This window comes from Capra hircus, chromosome 10 (assembly GCF_001704415.2).
Source record: "Capra hircus breed San Clemente chromosome 10, ASM170441v1, whole genome shotgun sequence".
Classification (NCBI taxonomy): domain Eukaryota; kingdom Metazoa; phylum Chordata; class Mammalia; order Artiodactyla; family Bovidae; genus Capra; species Capra hircus.
In genome coordinates, this window is record NC_030817.1 from 44,299,000 (window position 1) to 44,318,560 (window position 19,561).

At 36.6% G+C, this 19,561-nt stretch overlaps 1 protein-coding gene across 2 annotated transcripts in view; it reads right to left on the reverse strand.

Annotated features, from left to right (window-relative positions):
* The window catches only part of DMXL2 (Dmx like 2), a 181,059-nt gene that overhangs the window by 39,188 nt on the left and 122,310 nt on the right, over positions 1-19,561 (reverse strand). For both annotated transcript variants that reach the window (XM_018054197.1, XM_005685773.3), the window contains exons 17-23: positions 17,374-17,601; positions 13,592-15,268; positions 10,505-10,615; positions 7,058-7,227; positions 4,340-4,437; positions 3,743-3,908; positions 441-705 (exon numbers count right to left, since the gene is read on the reverse strand). In XM_018054197.1, coding sequence (XP_017909686.1) covers positions 441-705; positions 3,743-3,908; positions 4,340-4,437; positions 7,058-7,227; positions 10,505-10,615; positions 13,592-15,268; positions 17,374-17,601 — 2,715 coding nt within the window. The remainder of the gene's footprint in view (positions 1-440; positions 706-3,742; positions 3,909-4,339; positions 4,438-7,057; positions 7,228-10,504; positions 10,616-13,591; positions 15,269-17,373; positions 17,602-19,561) is intronic.

Below are 19,561 nucleotides of genomic sequence, written 5' to 3' on the forward strand. Positions count from 1 at the left end.
ATACAGAGTGAAGTAAGTTAGAAAGAGCTATGTAAGGTGGGAACATGCTGTATGCTTCTGAAATTAGAACAGTATGGTAATCTTATATACCTTGATATATAGCTATGAGAGTAAAAACGTGTGTGAAGTCTTCTTAGTACTACTAAAATTATGACAACAAAATGCCGGATTCAATCACAGGGAGTAAGTGACTGAACCTCTAGCCACACAAAAAATTTTGATACTCATTTCTCAACGATGAGGTGGGTGGGTGGGTGGGTGGGTGGGGGTGTGTGTGTGTGTGTGTGTGTGTGTGTGTGTGGGTGTGTGTGTGTGGGTGTGTGGGTGTGGGTGTGGGTGTGTGGGTGTGTGTGTGTGTGTGTATTATCTAAGTATATGTATTATCTATTCAGAAACTGCCTTTTAAAAAAGAAAAAAGAGAAACCCACAGAATGTCCTACCTTGATGTTCATTATCCTCCTTCGGTGTCTGTTCTAATAACGTGTCCAATGCTCGGGTGTAATCTTTCATTACCCAGTAAGCAAGACTACGGAGGAAAGGATCAGGATGTAATCTTTCACAATCGAATCCTGAGCCATCCTTTTGGCAACCCAAAATCTTCTGATTTAGGATGGACAGATAAGTGGAAGAAGTCTCAAAATCAGATTCATATAAACGGGCAATTACCATGGCTAGCTGGATATCTTCCATTTTTTCAAGACATACCTATAAATTTAAATATTAAGAAATACTTATTTAATGATAATTATTTAGAGATATGAAATATCCCACCGAACTCCTGAAATTATACACTATTTATGTTATCAGAGTAGAGGAAAGAGGTCCAGAGGCTGACAGAGTGACTAAGAAATAGCAAGAAATTTAAGAAACTAGAACTTAGTTTGCCAGGAGAAACATCAATAACCTCAGATATGCAGATGACACCACCCTTATGGCACAAAGGGAAGAGGAACTAAAAAGTCTCTTGATGAAAGTGAAAGAGGAGAGTGAAAAGGCTGGCTTAAAGCTCAACATTCAGAAAATGAAGATCATGGCATCTGGTCCCATCACTTCATGGGAAATAGATGGGCAAACAGTGGAAAGAGTGGCTGACTATTTTTGGGGGCTCCAAAATCACTGCAGATGGTGACTGCAGCCATGAAATTAAAAGACGCTTACTCCTTGGAAGGAAAGTTATGATCAACCTAGACAGCATATTAAAAAGCAGAGATATTACTTTGCCAACAAAGGTCCGTCTAATCAAGGCTATGGCTTTTCCATTGGTTATGTATGGATGTGAGAGCTGGACTGTGAAGAAAGCCGAGCGCCAGAAAATTGATGTTTCTGAACTGTGGTGTTGGAGAAGACTCTTGAGAGTCCCTTGGACTGCAAGGAGATCCAACCAGTCCATCCTAAAGGAGATCAGTCCTGGGTGTTCATTGGAAGGACTGATGCTGAAGCTGAAACTCCAATACTTTGGCCACCTCATGGGAAGAGTTGACTCATTGGAAAAGACCCTGATGCTGGGAGGGTTTGGGAGCAGGAGGAGAAGGGGACGACAGAGGATGACATGGCTGGATGACATCACCGACTCAATGGACATGAGTTTGAGTGAACTCCGGGAGTTGGTGATAGACAGGGAGGCCTGGTGTGCTGCGATTCATGGGTTCGCAAAGAGTCGGACACAACTTAGCGACTGAACTGAGAACTTAGGAGCTTCCAACCTAGAAAGTTCATTTATAAAATAAGCATAAAAGAAGGTATATCAGTACCATCTCAGACTTGGATTAAAAAAGGTTTGTTTTAAAATTAAATAACACCTGTGATATTTGACTTTATATAATCAGTTCCTCTTAATTTCCAAATATATTCCCATATAAAAACACACTTCAGTTCAGTTTAGTTGCTCAGTCATGTCCGACTCTGCAACCCCATGAATCACAGCACACCAGGCCTCCCTGTCCATCACCAACTTCTGGAGTTCACTCAAACTCATGTCCATCTAGTCGGTGATGCCATCCAGCCATCTCATCCTCTGTCATCCCTTTTTCCTCCTGCCCCAATCCCTCCCAGCCATCAGGGTCTTTTCCAATGAGTCAACTCTTCCCATGAGGTGGCCAAAGTATTGGAGTTTCAGCTTCAGCATCAGTCCTTCCAATGAACACCCAGGACTGATCTCCTTTAGGATGGACTGGTTGGATTTCCTTGCAGTCCAAGGGACTCTCAAGAGTCTCCTCCAACACCACAGTTCAAAAGCATCAATTCTTTGGCACTTGGCTTTCTTCACAGTCCAGCTCTCACATCCATACATAACCAATGGAAAAGCCATAGCCTTGATTAGACGGACCTTTGTTGGCAAAGTAATATCTCTGCTTTTTAATATGCTGTCTAGGTTGATCATAACTTTCCTTCCAAGGAGTAAGCGTCTTTTAATTTCATGGCTGCAGTCACCACCTGCAGTGATTTTGGAGCCCAGAAAAATAAAGTCAGTCACTCTTTCCCCATCTATTTCCCATGAAGTGATGGGACCAGATGCCATGATCTTCATTTTCTGAATGTTGAGCTTTAAGCCAGCCTTTTCACTCTCCTCTTTCACTTTCATCAAGAGACTTTTTAGTTTCTCTTCACTTTCTTCCATAAGGGTGGTGTCATCTGCATATCTGAGGTTATTGATATTTCTCCTGGCAATCTTGATTCCAGCTCATGCTTCTTCCAGCCCAGTGTTTCTCATGATGTACTCTGCATAGAAGTTAAATAAGCAGGGTGACAATATACAGCCTTGACATACTCCTTTTCCTATTTGGAACCAGTCTGTTGTTCCATGTCCAGTTCTGTTATTACTATATTAAAAGAATCTTCTATTTACATAGCAAGTAGCTTAAGAAATAAAGCTACATACGCTATTCTTACTCTCTCTTGAGTTTGTATTCTAAAATAACTACTCATCTGAGAATTTGAGATCCTTCAGGCAATATGAGCATCTCAATCAATATTTCTCTTCTTGCCTGAGTATTTTCTAGGCTAAACTTCCCATTTGAAAATTATAAATATTTGCTATTTTAAAAAGTTACATACCTTGAGATAATTTTGAAAATAGGACTAATACTATACATAGAGTACTTTCACTTTGTTGGATATTTTCTATGATGTATTATTTCCAATTACACTTTTCCTTCATCTGTTTGGATTATTCATTATAACTGATATCCTAAGAAGACTATCTCATAAATAGAAATATTTGTAATTACTCTCTTGATCAGCTATCAAGATTCTATATCCAAAAATGCAAAGTTTTATCTCTTCCCACTCACTTTCCAATATCTAAGATGACTACAAAACAGTACAAACTGCATCTCAGTTCTTTAGCTATGAATTTCATTTAGAAGAAAAAGAACTTAAAATATCTGCCTGTCTATACCAAGTAAGGGGACTCTGACCTGTGCATACTTTGAATAGTTTAGCATCACAAGATGGCCAGGAAGAAGATATTCATAAACCATTTTTTCTATATATTTATAATTGAAATGCATATACTTACCTTGAAATGCAGTATTCTCTATATAAAATGTCCCATTTATGCTTCTCACTTGCGTCTGTTTATAATTCCATTGTCACAGTGAAATGTGGCATAGTTATAACCTCTGTGTTCATTCTCTACCCTCTATCCTTACAAACACATGACCAAACATTACAATCTCCTCTATGACCTTCCCAGATTTTCAAGCTCTTATAGGTATTTCATAGCACATCTTCTCAGTCATACCTCAATGGCATCTTTCAATGAACCAGCTAGCAAGAAAAAAGCAGCAGATTGTTCAAAGCGTTGTTTCCCAAGCAAAGAGAAAGCATTTTTCAAAGCAGCTTTACGCCATCTATCTTCATTAAAGTTGTGGCTGAAAAATGTTGTCATTTTTTCATCATGCTGTGACCTGGGTATCAGAGCACAAACATAAGTGGTTAAACCAAATTTAAAATATTTAATCCTGTACAGAATATATGAAAATAGACAATGAAAATCTCAAACAGCCAGCTAAAAGAAGAACAGTAACAACTTTAGTGAGATGTATTTGTTATCAAGCTTCGCTTCATTTCTTCTAATAAGGAGGAAACTCAAAATACATACACATAAGTAGGAAGCAAGAGCACTCTACTTTCCCAGTTGTTTTCATCAACTTATTTTTTAACAATATCCCACTCTTTAGTTAAGCTCAAATAATACAGTGCTTATTTTTCTCAAATAAAGGAACCAAGGCACAAATAAGGAAACTGATTTATCCAAGTACTTTCAAAAGTGTTACATCTTCGATTCACAGCACAATCTTAATTCCATTAAATCATATTAAGTGTTGAAGCAATTTACCTAAACAGACCCCACACAACTGCTTTCTTCTTCATTGAAAGGTAGAATAATGCAGCATCCAAGGCATCATTGTTACGCTGAAAAGAAGCTTTGGCAACCTAAATGGTCAATAAAAAGCTGAATTAACTATTTGATAAAAGAATTACAACAATTAATGTTTCCCTACTACTTCCATGGCTGACAGAAACTATGAAGATGGGAAGAACCGACTCTCTTCCATAGTCTGCAGTAGTTTATAACACACGCTCCTAGAGACAACCCTTGGCATACCTGTAATTACAATAAAAACAGTAACAGCAGCTAGTATTTACTGACTACTTACCATGTACCAGGCACTTTTCATTTGTCTTACTGAATCACCATGATCCAAGAAGTACTACTACTATCCCCCTTTTACATGAGGCAACTGAGACACAGGGAGGTTAACTGAATTAGTTGAGGTCACACAGTAAATAAGGGGTGCAAAAGGCATTAGGAACCAGATAGTGATAAAACTAACATAGGAAACAGTAAAGAAGGCAGAATATTTGATAGACATGACTTATTCTTTTTGGCTGTGTTGCTCAGCTTGCCAGATCTTAGTTTTGTGTCCAGGGATTGAACCTGGGCCCCCAGAAGTAGAAGCACAGAGTCCTAACCACTGGACTACCAGAGAATTCCTGGTGAGACCTTTTCTTAAAAATAAAGCATATTAAATTCCTTAATGTTTTGTTAAAGTTAAAATGTTGACTTCTATGGTATATATATATACACATATATATGTGATTTCATAATATTGATAGACATCTATGAACAAGTATCAATTATACTCACACAAACACATTTAAAAAACTACAGGCAAAAATAAATGTTCTTTTTTTAAAAAAACAAACATAACTTGGTATTTTTCAATCAAATTTGACAGTTCTGAAGGACTGTCACATGCTTTCTGGCATGTAATTAAAATATAGATGGTTGAAGCTCTGTTATTTTGAACAGCCTTCAAATTTTAGTTCTTAGAAATTTCATGAGAAAAAAGTCTTAATGAATACATAATTCCCCACATACCAAAACAGACAACTGCCTTTGAGCCATATGGCCAAACTTGCTAAATTATGCAGAACCAATGAACTCAATGTAAATTTAAAAATTATTAACCCAGTAACATTATTGTATATATCATACTGTTTCGAACACAGTAACATGCAGACCATATACTTCTCAAACCTACCAAGCTAACATCTGCATAAAACTAAGTTTAGAAGCGAAACGATATGTTTTTTCAGCTAACATTGCCTGATGGTAGAGTAGAACGCTACCAAGGCATGGGAGAGACAGGAGAAGATACCTAAAAGTCACATCACAAAAATGCTTTACTTTCAGTGCTTTTATTTCTCTTCCCCCTTTTTAAGCATTTTCTCTGCCTTCAATTATTTTAGTACTTCAATATTTGATAATTTTTACAAGAATTTTTATTCATCTTCAGTTAATGACTTATACATTTCAAGAGAAAAAATCTTACATATCCTTTTGATTGAACTTTAAGAGATAAATTACTTGTGTAAATTAATTATATATATTATAAAAATACTCAATTTATAATGACAAAACACATTGTTGATAAAAAACTAAAGAGACTTTGTAGGCAATATCTGAACATTTCAGAGAAAATATGATCTCCCCATTTTCCCTTTGCTTCAGGATATGGAAAAAATTTAACAGGGACTTCTCTGGTTGTCCAGTGGTTAGGATTCGCCACTTTCACTGCTGAGGGCACAGGTTCAATCCCTGGTCTGGGAATTAACTACCCCAAACCATACAGTGTGGCCAAACAAAAAAACAAAAAAAAATTTCTGAGAATGGAAGTGAGGGATGTGTGTTTCAAATAAGTTTGCCAGGTGATTCGTCAGACACTAAAATTTGAGAACTACTACTTTAGAGGAGTAAATTCCTCTCGAAAGAAATGAATTCATACTCCACAAATGTGTCAAGAATTGTACTTCTGAGAACTTCAGTGGACTGGTTACCCAACCTCTCTGAGTCATAGTTCTATCAGGTGGAAATCGAGATAGTAACATGCAGCTGATGAGAAGATAACATGAAATATTTTATGAAAAGCAACTAGAACCAAGCCTGGTACACAAAAAGTGCTCAGTCATGGTCAGTTTCTGCCAACACTGAAATAACTTCCAGCTTCTACTAAAAATTTTTTAACCTTTTTTTTCTACTAGAAAACTGATTTCAAAAACCCATCTTAAAATGTATAGCATGTTTCATTTGCTGCCATAGATATCTTCCTCAAGTGCCATAAATCAAAACTTTTTGAATGGTATTTTAAATGTGCAAAGGAAGTTTGTTATGTATTAACCTAGCCATGCAGAGAATCTGTTTTATACAAACAATGTTTTTTCTATCTAATGTATATAACTGACATACAGTTTGTATTTTTCTAAACCGGGACACATCTCAACTGATAGCAGAATATACTATATTCCATAAGTATTATATACTTAGTATATATGGCATAAGTATTATATACTTAGTATATATGGTAAAAGACAACTGATATACTGAATGGAGAGTTTATAAAGGTTAAGATTCAGAAATGTCCAAAAATTTTTATTTAAGAAATTCTCAAGATCTCAAGATTCATCTGTATGAATCCTTCACCACAGGTTTTCTGGAAGATAATATCTTTTATGCTGTAAGAAAATACTTAACTCAATGACATACACTTACCTTTTCAATGCATCTTCGAAGAGTGTTGATATTCCTGACCCACCAACCTATTCCCATAGCTCTCAACTCAGACCACTGAGGGTCCCCTCTCTGAATTGCTGGAATCATATTAATCAGCTCCTCCTCAGCCTCAGAATGAAAAGCCCAGGCAAAATGGCAAGTAGATACACCTAAATTAGAAACACAAAATAATAAGCATCAGAACTCTATCAAAACAAACAAAAATAATTTTCTACATACTCATGTATTTATTCCTACTGGAAAGAATTTTCAAGCAGAAAAAAAAGTATGAAAGGGGATTTCTTCATTCAGACTTTTATAGTGTAAGTATCTAAATACAAGATCACTGACAGGGAACACAAAACCAAATTCTTTTTTTGAAATGTATTTACTGGAAGAATGGAAACATTAAAACCTAATCACTAGAAAGAAAGACATTTGAATATTGAGCCATTCATACATTTTCACACATACCAAAACCAATCAAGAATAAAAGGTCTGGTCAAGCCTATGTGCTCCATGAACATGTAGGTCCCATTTCACAGTGCCACCTGCTTGCAGACCATATCCATCACTACTGGACACTGAAAACTGCCCCATCCATCCCTCTGGCCAAGAAGCTACACGTATTATCTAAGAGCAAACTCCAACCTTAATGACAGCCCCAGGGAAGAACTGTTAGGAGGCACATTCCTCTGTCTTTGGTGTCTCCTTTAAAAAAAGAGTTTTAAGCTGCCTAATTACTAATGATATACAGCAAATACTTTTTTTGCCCTGATTAACAAAAAAAAAAACTGACAGGGATCTAGGCTGTATTAGAGGCAACAAAATGGATTTAGTGACACCCTCCATGAGTCTGTCAACAGCTGAATGACTGGCTTTATTCCACTTGGAGCAGGTGAAAAAGAAACATGACAGAAATGACCCACAGAGTGATGTGAGACAGTGAGAATGCTACCGGAAGAGCCCTGAGGATCCAGGAAAGAAGCCAGACAGTCAAACCAGCCATCCGTGAGAATCCCTTTGGAAACAAAGAAATGCCTGAGACCAATGACAGTCTCATAGTCACATTACTACTACACAGGACTCTCAACACATTTCTCATTGCTACCATTTACATACAACTGTGTTTGAAATCGTATTACAAAATCAATGCAAAAAGCCTTAACTGTCACCATAAATGTAGAGGAAAATGAACAAAAGTTAAAAACATCAATTTGTATTTTGTCAGATCCTAAAATGCAGATTAATTCTCTATTTAAATCTGTCTGGGGCTTTCCTCACAGCTCAGTTGGTAAAGAATCTGCCTACAATCCAGGAGACTTGGGTTTGATTCCTGGGTCAGGAAAATTCCCTGGAGAAGGAAATGGCCACCCACTCCAGGATTCTTGCCTAGAGAATCCCATGGACAGAGGAGCCTAGCAGACTATAGTCCACGGGTTCACAAAAGTTAGACACGACTTAGCAACAAAACCACCACCACCATCTAATCTGTCTGGTTTAAGAAATAGTTAAGTGTATAAAATAACTATTAAAAAATTAATACTGATTTAGAAATTGCTATTATAAGCCAATGCAAAATGCATACTTTTGCTGACACAAATATTTTAATATAAAATAACGATATAAAATATACCCTATACCCTTAAATGAATTTCACTGATTAAATTTTTGGTTTAACTAAAGGGAAACCAAAATACACACAGGCATGTCAGAGGAATTTGGTTCAAAAATAAGATTAAGAGAGCAGCGACTGTATTTGGAAACCTAACTATTAGGAAAAAGGTATTAAGAAGAAAAAAACCAAGCACACCAACAGGCACTTATTTTTGTCTACCAACATCAGGCTATTCTTTGCAATATATCTTTGTTCTTCTTTAGCTTGTCTACCAGCTACTTAGACCCTGATACTGGGAAAGATTAAGGGCAGGAAGAGAAGGGAGGGACAGAGGATGAGATGGTTGGATGGCATCACCAACTCAATGGACCTGAATTTGAGCAAACTCTGGGAGATAGTAAAGGATGGGGAAGCCTGATGTGCTGCAGTTCATGGGGTCACAAGAGTCAAACACAACTTAGTGACTGAACAACAACTAGCTACTTAAGTTTCTCCCTGAAAACTGTTCCCCAGACCATCACCGACAATACCAGTCACTTTTCTCATCTCCAGTGTTTTAACTGTACTAAAGGGAAAATGGAATTTGACAAAGCTTTAGCAATTTGAGGTGTTTTAAATCTCCTTAGGTAATGTACATAATTGTCATTAAGTGATTCAGTACCATCTGACCATCATTTAAAACTAAAATTTTAAATATTAAAACTAAAATTTGAGATACCATTTTTTAACCTATTCCAAATGGCATAGATTGTTCTAAATGATAATATCAAGTATTGCAATGAGTTGAGTTTTGGCATCATTAACATTGGTTCTGGGAATTTAAGTTAGCACAGTCTTTCTGAAAGTAGCAATATTTATAAGTGTTAAGAATTTTCAAGCCCTTTGATTCAGTAGTTTCACCACTAGAAAACTAATATGAGGAAGTAATTAGATATATATGAATATTTATATGTAAAGTTGTAAGGTCATTCAGTAGCATGATAATTCAAGTAAGAAAAAAACAGCAAAATTTGTATTTTTAGAAAAAAAGGACAGATGCATTATAGTTTAAAAACATGATAGACTATTAGACAGCTGCTAGAATCGTATTTTCAGAAAAAGCATTTATTTACAGTAAAGGGTAAGTACTATGGGTAAGAATAATGAACTATAAAGCCTGATATTCTAGGTCCTATAGTACTAAACAATATTTTATGGGGCTATATCCAAGATGCTGGTTTCAAAAGGGACACAGCCCACTACACTGGAATTCTAATTCAAACTCTAATAATAAACAACCTTTATCATGCCAGGTCACTTTAAACTCTACAGTTTTGATTTTTTAATCTCTAAGTTAGGGGGCTGATATAAGTCTATATATCTTAAATCAGAGTGGCAGTATGCTGGAAGTATGCAAATCTACTGGGTTACTATATGGCAGATATTCCTAAAACATCAGCTTTAGTTGTGAGTAAATAACTTAGAACATAATGCTTATATTAAAGTAAACACAAGTAACAATGCATAGGGCAAAATTTTTAAAGAAAGCGTATCAGATATCATAGAAATTCAGGAACACTTTAGGTTGTAAAACCAGACTACCCAGTTTACTCCTAAACTACTATGACTTTTGATGACTGAAGTCTGAGAAACTGAGACAGATGAGCAAAAGTCACAGAGTACAGCTGAAAAATAACACAGTAAAAGGGTAAGTGGGTACCCTGTGACAGGAAGATCTTAAGGCTAGTGATGGGTAGGCCTGTGATGACTTATCTAATGTTTATACACAACAGTGAATATACCAACCACTTCAATATGAAATAAAAATTGCACAAAGGTTCAAACAATACCTTGATGAAGTAGCTGTACTCGGTATAAAGGAGGCAGCGATGTCAAAAGGCAAGTGTGCAAGCGCATCGCCAATAAGTACCGTAAACCACACTCATCCAATGTGTCTCTTCCTTTAAAGAGTAAATAAATTTAAGGAAAAAGGAACGCAACAGGTCACAAACCAATGGAAAGTTAGAAAATAAACATTAAATAATAATTTACAAAAAATACATATTTTTGAGTGTATTCCTTTCTGAATACTTCGATATCTTTAGCAATACATATAGCTTCTCAATAAGTACATGTATATAATAAAACTGTCAAAAGAAAAAATTTACGAAAAATGTGAGCACCTATCAGTACAGGTAATAATAGTACTTAGAGCTACTCATAATAAATGAAAAGGAAAGTAAACTTGAAATCCAATAAAAACTAATAGTTAGGTATATTTTATAAAAATATTTCCTATGTGAATTTTTCCTATTTTAAAAACTAGGAATTACATAATAAAGTAAAATTATTTTTTATATAATTAAATAGGTAATATTTTCTAGATTGGTTAGCTCAAATGAAATACAGTACTATCCATATTTGAAATTTGACTCCTCAGGCTAGTGTTACCAAGTTAAGGCTGAACTTCAATTCTGATTTCACAAATGTGCTCTTAGTCAAAAGTTGAGCAGAGGTATGAAAGCATGGTAAGTTTACTCAAAATTATAGCCACTGTTGGATAAAAAAAAGAGAAAAATACTAACAGCACCTAGCCCAGTAACTGCCATTTAGAAGTACTCAAGAGTACTGAATCAAATATTTTCTTGAAGAAAATAAAACATCTTAAACTGTCAAAGTTCCAGCTCTACTTCCCATTAGCTGTATTTGTTCATACACTCATTCATGTATCCGTTCAACAAATTAAGCATCTGCTACATCAGAGGCACAGTTTAGGTACTGCAGATTTGGCAGGAATAAGGCAAGGTCCCTACTTCCAGGGTGCTTACATCTTAGGAGACAGGCACAAACAACTAAGAAGTAATGTGTCTAGTGGAAAATTGATGCTACAGAGAGAAATAAAGCCGAACTGGGAGAAAAGGGAGTGCTGGAGTAAGAGGGTTCTATTTTATATTATGCGACCAGGGAAGAACTTTCCACCAAGATGACATTTCAGCACAAATCTGAGGTGGTTAGGGAGTGAAGGGTGCCTAAATCTGGAAGACAAGTATTCTGTGCAGGGGAAACAGTATGCACAAAGATGTTGAGACGACTACACCTGGTGTGTTTGTGGGACAGCAGGGAAGCCAGTGCAGTAGAGTGATGTGAATACCGATCACCTGGAGCCTTGAAGGCCACTGATGAATTTGGCTTTTCTTCTAAAGCGACATGGGAAGCCATCAGTGTTTGTTGAGCAGAGGTGAGATTTAAGGTGATTTTGTTTTAAAACAATCACTAGTTCCCATGTGACGGACAGACTGAGGCAACAGGAATGAACCAGTTTTAGGAGGCTTTGTCAGTAATTAGGCAGGATCTGACAGTGACTTGGACCAGAGCGGTAACAGGAGAGGTGATGAGAAATGTCTGCAGTCTCCACACAGCAGAACTAACAGCATATGCCAACGGACTAGACTGGGGCGTGAGAGAAGGCTGAGCCCGGAATACCTCCAGGTTGTCTCACCTGAACAATGGAGGGATTCATTTACTTACAATCTATCAACTGAGATAAGTAACTATGTAATCTCTGAGCTTCAGTTTCCCACCTGTGAAATGGAGACATTCATTCCTGCCTTATCCACCTCATGAAAGTCTGTGATAGGAGGAACCACTTTTATATTGCCTAACTAAGGATACAGTTTCGTATCTGAAAATTTTAACTATTTTTCACAGATTATGACATAGCTATTTTCTTAATACCCCAGAGTAAAATCTCTAATATATATTAATAAATATTAAGTTTGCAACAAAGGCTTAAGGCTCTTCTGGGAAGGATCCTGCTCTACTGCACACAACCTCATAATGATTCAAAAAAAATTTAATTACTAGAGTTATAAAATAAGTCATAGGCAAAATCCTCTAAAAGTCACTAGTTATTTGAATCTACAAAAAACTTTGGAGACACATTGTAAGGGCATAAGTCTATATGAAGAGAGATATTCCAGGTAGCTTTAGGAACAGACTTTTTTTCTCAAACTTGTAAATCCTGTGAAATAATTAAGAGTACAGGCTTGGAGGCAATGATTTATCCACATCTGAATCCCACTTCTGCCATTTACTATCTATGAGACCTTATATGTTCCGGAATCTCTCAGTGTCTTATTCTAAAAAAATCAAGTATAATAATGGCTACCTACTAGCAGATTGTTGTGATAATTAAATATGATAAAGCACATGAAGCTCCTGGCACAGAGCAATTGTTCACTCCTCCACAGTATTTACTGAATGAATGAATGATCAATCATTTTCGGTTTCCTTTGCTAATGTCATCATTTAGAATCAACACCATTACCTTCAACTATCTGCATAAGAAAGAATGGAATCTAGTTTCAGGAGGTGGCCAAAATTTTTCTGGTTACAGAATGAATTACGCAAGACACGCGTTACATTAAAATGTATGAAAACCTCTTTCTCAAGACTTTTTGGAGAAAATTAGGTGATTATAAAAAAATTATTTGTACCTAGAAATGTGAAGATGAACAAGTTGTGCCGGGGGAGTTGGGGTGGGGGGCGCTCCTTACAAACCTGGTGGTTCAATAGTAAAATTAACAAATGGGCCATTTTTATCACTAAAAGCAAAATAAAAATAAACCATTGGAATCAATATGTTAAAAAAAAAAAAGACTGTATGTCCAAAATGATATGAGTTTCAGGATAAAAACTCAGGTGAGGATGCACAAAGATATCACAAATACATAAAGTTATGTGCACAAGTCAGAGTCTACCCCAACTGTCTTTTCTTTCACAACTGATCATTTTACCTAATATTAACTGTCAACTAGAGAGAACATTTCCCTGTAAGGTTTAAAGAAAGACTGCAATTTAATACGTGAGTCATTATATAAATAACACAGATAGTTCTACTGACAAAAACTTTATAAATCTTTAGTGAGAGTATTTACCTGAGTAACTCTTATCTCTGTTTTCATCAAGCTCAGTACTGGTGGTAGCCACCGTGTCAGCCAAAGCTACAAGGAACATCTGCTCCAAACGGGTAAGGCCTGGTAGACTTGAGTGCATGAGATGACTAGAAAGTACCCTAGCATGTTCTTGGCCAAAGTAAGCTGGTCCATATTGAGAAAGATTTATTACTTTTGATTTGTTGTCTCTCTTTTCTGGCTCTAAGTCAATATCATCTGTTGTTATATCCTGGATTTGGAACAGCTCTGAGTACTGGTCCTCTGGTTGACTCTCTGCATGATCTTCATAGCTCTGTGGTACTTTGGTACTTTCTTCTGAAACTCTGTAGGTTGCATCTTGATCGGCAGCAAGCAATGCATACAAGGGTAGTGGAGGAATAGAATCTATCTCAGTGTAATCTCGAGTACCATCTTTGCCCATGGTGACTGTATCCTTTGCTGTACTGCCACTTACACTGATGGTCCGAGAGAGGTGTCGCTTAGTTCCTTCTCCGGCATCAGCATCTCTAACTACTGCAACTTCTCCTGCAATGCATTTGACTAAATGAGAGAGAATAGCTTTGGCCCTGCGAACTTTCCCTAAATCCATCAATTCCAACAGCTGGGTGGGATGATACTGTGGGAGAGTAGGGGAAAGGACATGTGCAGCTTCAAATAAGCCACCATCTTGAACTACAGTTGGTGAACAAAATACATCGTCAGCAACAGCCGTTCCTTCAACAATACTTTTTCTTGACAACATACTAGATTTAAAGGCAGAATGATCTTGTATTGCTGTCTCTTCTGCATCAGAACCATCAGTGTCAACGTCTCCAAATCTGACAGCGTGCTTCCACTGCGCGTATACGTGCATTTCACAATCCATTCCTACCACCAAGATCCCATCTCTTACCCAAGAGAGAGAGACAGGCAATGAAGGTGTACCATCAACAGAGGACACTAAGTCTATAGATCTAAGAAGAACCCATCGTGACCTAACTCCTTGCTTGATACTTCCACCTAGTGGTAAAGTAATGACAGCTACTCCATCCTTACTATTGGTTTGCTCAGTCACAATTCCTGAAAGCCGCCCATACATGAAGATATTAGCACCGACCCCCACTGTGAGAATGTGGGAACCATCTTCTTTTGATACCCAGTCCAAATGTACTAAATGTTTGATATTCGGAATAAGGTATCTATCCTTGCTCAAAAGTGCATCTGATTTGCTGTACACAAAGAGATTACTGTCAACACTGACCCGTGAATCAAGTACACTCCCAACTTTGACCAAATCATCAAGATGAATTGTTTGTTCTAAAACCCATTCTGACCCTCCAGTAGATTCACATTCGAATATGCAAACATGCATGGAAAATTCTTTCGAAACAAAACCATTGTGGTGGATCGGTTGTTTGTAAGCCACTGCAAGGCGACCCGTGTATGAACAGCTAACAGCAACTGGTCTTCCCACGATGCTCACTGTACTGCTATTATCTTCTCCTTCATCGTTCATCAAGGGCCATCTTCTCCAATGATAGGTTTCCTTCTCATCACTTTTACACTGTAGGTTGGTTTCCATACAACATTTCCAGAAGCGTACTTTATTGTCAGAACAAGTTGTAACGACTAAATAAGGTGCAAGGCACACTGGATAAATTGAAGAGGAACTCAAATGTCCTTAAAAAAGAAAAAGTAGGTCATCATAATAAGAGAATCACAAAATAATATGCTAATACTCAAAGTCTAGAATGTGATTAATTCAAATCCACTATGAACTTGTTCAGAATAACTCTGTAGTCCTTTACTAAATCAAATATTTCATTAAAATAAAACTCAAAATCAATTAAACAAGTCAAAGTTTAATCAATCAATAAACTTGTTATCTGCTACAAATTACATCTTTACCACACATACTTCACTGGACTTTCATGCTGTATCTTTTATCACTTTCATCATAAATACATTAACAGTCACTAGAATTTTCCCTTCAAATTCCTCTAACTGGCCCTCAAATAATCCAGACACTAGATCTACTCCACTGCAAAATGCTTTCAGTCAACCAGACAGACATTAGATCTCACCTTTTTCACAGGTTTAATTCATGCTCTCCTAACACTGAACTAGAACCATCATATTTATCCCTGATGGCCAAAAGATTAACACTTCCTATTTATTGTCAACTATAACATGAGGGGTAACAGTGATTAAGACTGGGATCAGAAAGCCTGGATTCAAGTTCCAGTCTATCGACACCTTCCTAACAGTGGGAAACCCACTTAAACATCTGAGTCTGTTCTACCTATCTAATGGGGATTATGTTACTCCTTCCCTTGGAGTGTTACTGTCCAGTAAGATGTTTGAAAGTATTTTATAAAGTTCCTGCAAAATAGAATTTATCATTATTAATTCTAATAAACTTATTTGAGTATATCGTAACCTTTCCAAACACTTTGAAAGTTTCAAAAGCTAGGGATGAGTAAGAGAATCTCATACTCAAAATCATTCACCAGTAACCAGAATAGTCTTGAACCTCTGATTTTGAGTCTTCAAAACCACTATTCTAGGAACTCCTCAATCACAAATTCCGCAAGTGACAGATCATTTTAAACTCAGATGTCAGTCCTACTCTCCAAACTATTTTATCCGCCTTGCTAAAGTCAGTATCACTTTAGACAAACCAAACTATAAACTTGTATCCTGTATTTTCCCCCCAAAGTATCTGCCAACTCCTGTTTAAACATACTTAATAACAGCACAATGTGGATGAAAACCCTTAATTTTTTTTTAAAAAAAAAGCTTTAATAATTCACATATGAACATGTACATTCTTTGCAATTTTGCTATCACAATATTCCTATTTATAGGGGGCTTCCCTGGTAGCTCAGATGGTAAGGAATCTGCCTTCAATGCAGGAGATGTGGATTTGATCCCTGGGTCAGGAAGATCCCCTGAAGAAGGGAATGAATGGCCAGCCACTCCAGTATTCTTGCCTGGAGAATTCCTTGGAAACCACAGTGCAGGCAAGAAACCCTGCATTAAAACATTCACACCATAATCTGACAAGCTGATTGTATTTATTTTATATTTATCATAGGAAATAATTTCTAATATATACATGTTTCTAAAAAGATGAATCATTAGTAGAAAACAAATCTTTCTTTTTAATTTTTTATTTTATACTGCAGTGGTGGCTCAGACAATATAGAATCTGCCTGCAATTCAGGAGATGTGGGTTTGATCCCTAGGTCAGGAAGACCTCTGGAGAAGGAAATGCTTACCCAATCCAGTATTCTTGCCTGGGGAATTCCATGGACAGAGAAGCCTGGCGGGCTACAGTCTATGGGGTCACAAACAGTCGGACATGACTGAGAGACTAACACTTTCTTTCACTTTTCATAGCTAGTTAACAATGTTGTGATAGTTTCAGGTGGATAGCAAAGGGGTTCAGCCATATATATACATGTATCCATTCTCCTCCAAACTCCCCTCCCATTCAGGCTGCCACATAACATTGAGCAGAGTTCCCTGTGCTGTGCTATACAGTAGGACCTTGTTGGTTATCCATTTAAATACAGCAGTGTGTACATGTCCAGCCCACACTCCCTAACTATCCCTTCCTCCATCCTCCCCCTATTAGTAATCATAAGTTCATTTTCTAAGTCTGTGAGTCTGTTAGAAAACAAAACTTTTAGTGTCAACTTTACACCTGTTTCAGAAGAGTTCATCCATCTTATGCACTGAAGACTGCTCTGAGCTACAAGTGTCCAGTTTTAACATCTTACCTGCTGAAGGTGTTGCTCTTATTACTTCAACTCCTACTGGGAGATCAAGAGGTTGGCTATATACCAATCTAGAACTCAGAATCAGTTTACTAGCAGTTTGAAGGTTGGCAATTGATGAGGAATGTGACATGGGGCTCACGCTAGGAGAGGTTTCTGGAGAAGAGTCTACATGCTTCTGTCCAGGGACTGAAAGTAGACTGTCTGATGAAACACCTTCTGAAGCTTTAGCTTTGAAAACAAATTATGAAATACATTACTATCATCACTGTGTACATGAACTAGAACAATACTTTGTTATAATATAAGAAATATAGTTTCTTCAAAGTGTTCTGGAGACAAGATCAAGTTTAAAATTTTCCTTGAGAGAATTTTCTTAAACTATTTTACCCTTTCTTAGCATCATCAATTACATCACAGGGATACTGTCAGTGAAGAAGCACAACATGTTAAGATATAGGAAAAAAAACTTAAGTTCCCTAGTTTCACTGTTTTCAACCTTGAAAATACATCAAAAACTTGAGGAAGCTTTAACATGAAGATTCTCAGGCCTAAACATAGAAACACTGAGTCAGTTGTTCTGGGGTAGATTCCAGAAATCTGCATTAATAAGCAGCCGAGGTGCTTCTGAAAGAGATAGGTCATAAATCAAACTGACAAATAACAAGATACTGACTCACTTAAGAGATGAAGAAATTTAAACTTGGAAAGCTTAATGATTTTCCTAAGCTCCTATAATTAGCTAGTGGCAAAGAAGACACTAAAATACCAACCTATCAACTATCAAATGCTGAAACAATAAACACGATTTCAAGAACATAGGAAACTTCAGACAAACTTCAGACAGTACTAGTTGAATGGCTTTGTAAGCACAGTGATCTTGATCTTTGTTTAAAAAGTTTCCAGCTTTCAAATTTAGGTCAAGTGAAAAATCTCTAAGCAGATTTAGTTATTTGTGCTTCTATGACATGTATGAGATACTCTGCAACATTTATTTATTATATTTGCATGTTCATCTCACCCTCTGTGCCTATCTCTAGAAAATACTATATTTTCTGGTAGGTTAAGAATTCTCTTCCTTGAGGGTATTATGTAAGTGAAATAAGTCAGATGGAAAAACACAAATATCATATGGTTTCACTCATATGTGGAATATTTTTAAGTAATAAATGAACAAACAAAACAAAGACTAACACAGAAATGGAGAAAAGACTGGTAGTCACCAGAGGGGAAAAGGGTGTGTGTGTGGGTGGGGGGTGTGAAACGGGTAAAGGGAGTCAACTCTATGGTGACAGATGGAAACCAGACTTTTGGTGGTGAGCAAACTGTCGTGTATATAGAAGTCAAATTGACTGTTGTACACATGAAACTTATATAATGCTATCAACCTCAATTTAAAAAAAAGAAATAAAATTCCCTTCCTGACAAGATTTTAGATCCTTCGACTCCTACATTTCTGTGAAACAACACATATGCCAAGAATTAACTCCAAAGGCTTTGAAAAGATTTGGGGATTCCTCCTACCACAAGAGGATTAGGCTCAACCAGGCATGGGTAAAGGTTCTACTGAATCATTTGGCTTTTCAATGCCAGTTCAGGGCCCAGTTAGAACTGCTATTTACATAGTTACATGACGATGTTGATTACCAAGGGAACAAAAAACATATACACTAGTATTTTTCTGTAATGTTTAGTATGTATAAAATCATTAAAATTATATAAAAATCAATTTTAAAAACTCTCAAAAATTTTGGATTAATCAATTTAAGGCAGATGCAGTTTGATAAGGCTAACCATGCAATTATTCATTTAAATTCTCTCTCAGGAAGTCAAAGTTTGTTTTAAAAAGAAAGATTCATAATCAATTTCTGTACTTCATATTATACATCTTCTGGTTTGCAAAAACATCAATATGAATATGAATGGCAAAAGTGTGGCTGAAATTTTTTTTTTAATCACTGCTGTATTTCCTAATATTCCACAAAATCAGTTCCACCCTTTTGAACTTCAGAATCACATTTTTCTAAATAGCAAATCTGCTTCTTTTAGAGATGCTATAGCAAATGTGCACAGTATCAGATGATAGCGTGTATTAACCAACAAAAAATTATAATATTAATTTTACAGGCAAAACTGACTTATAGAGACATGGTATCTAGAACAGAGTCATAATAGACCTTTAGTACAAACT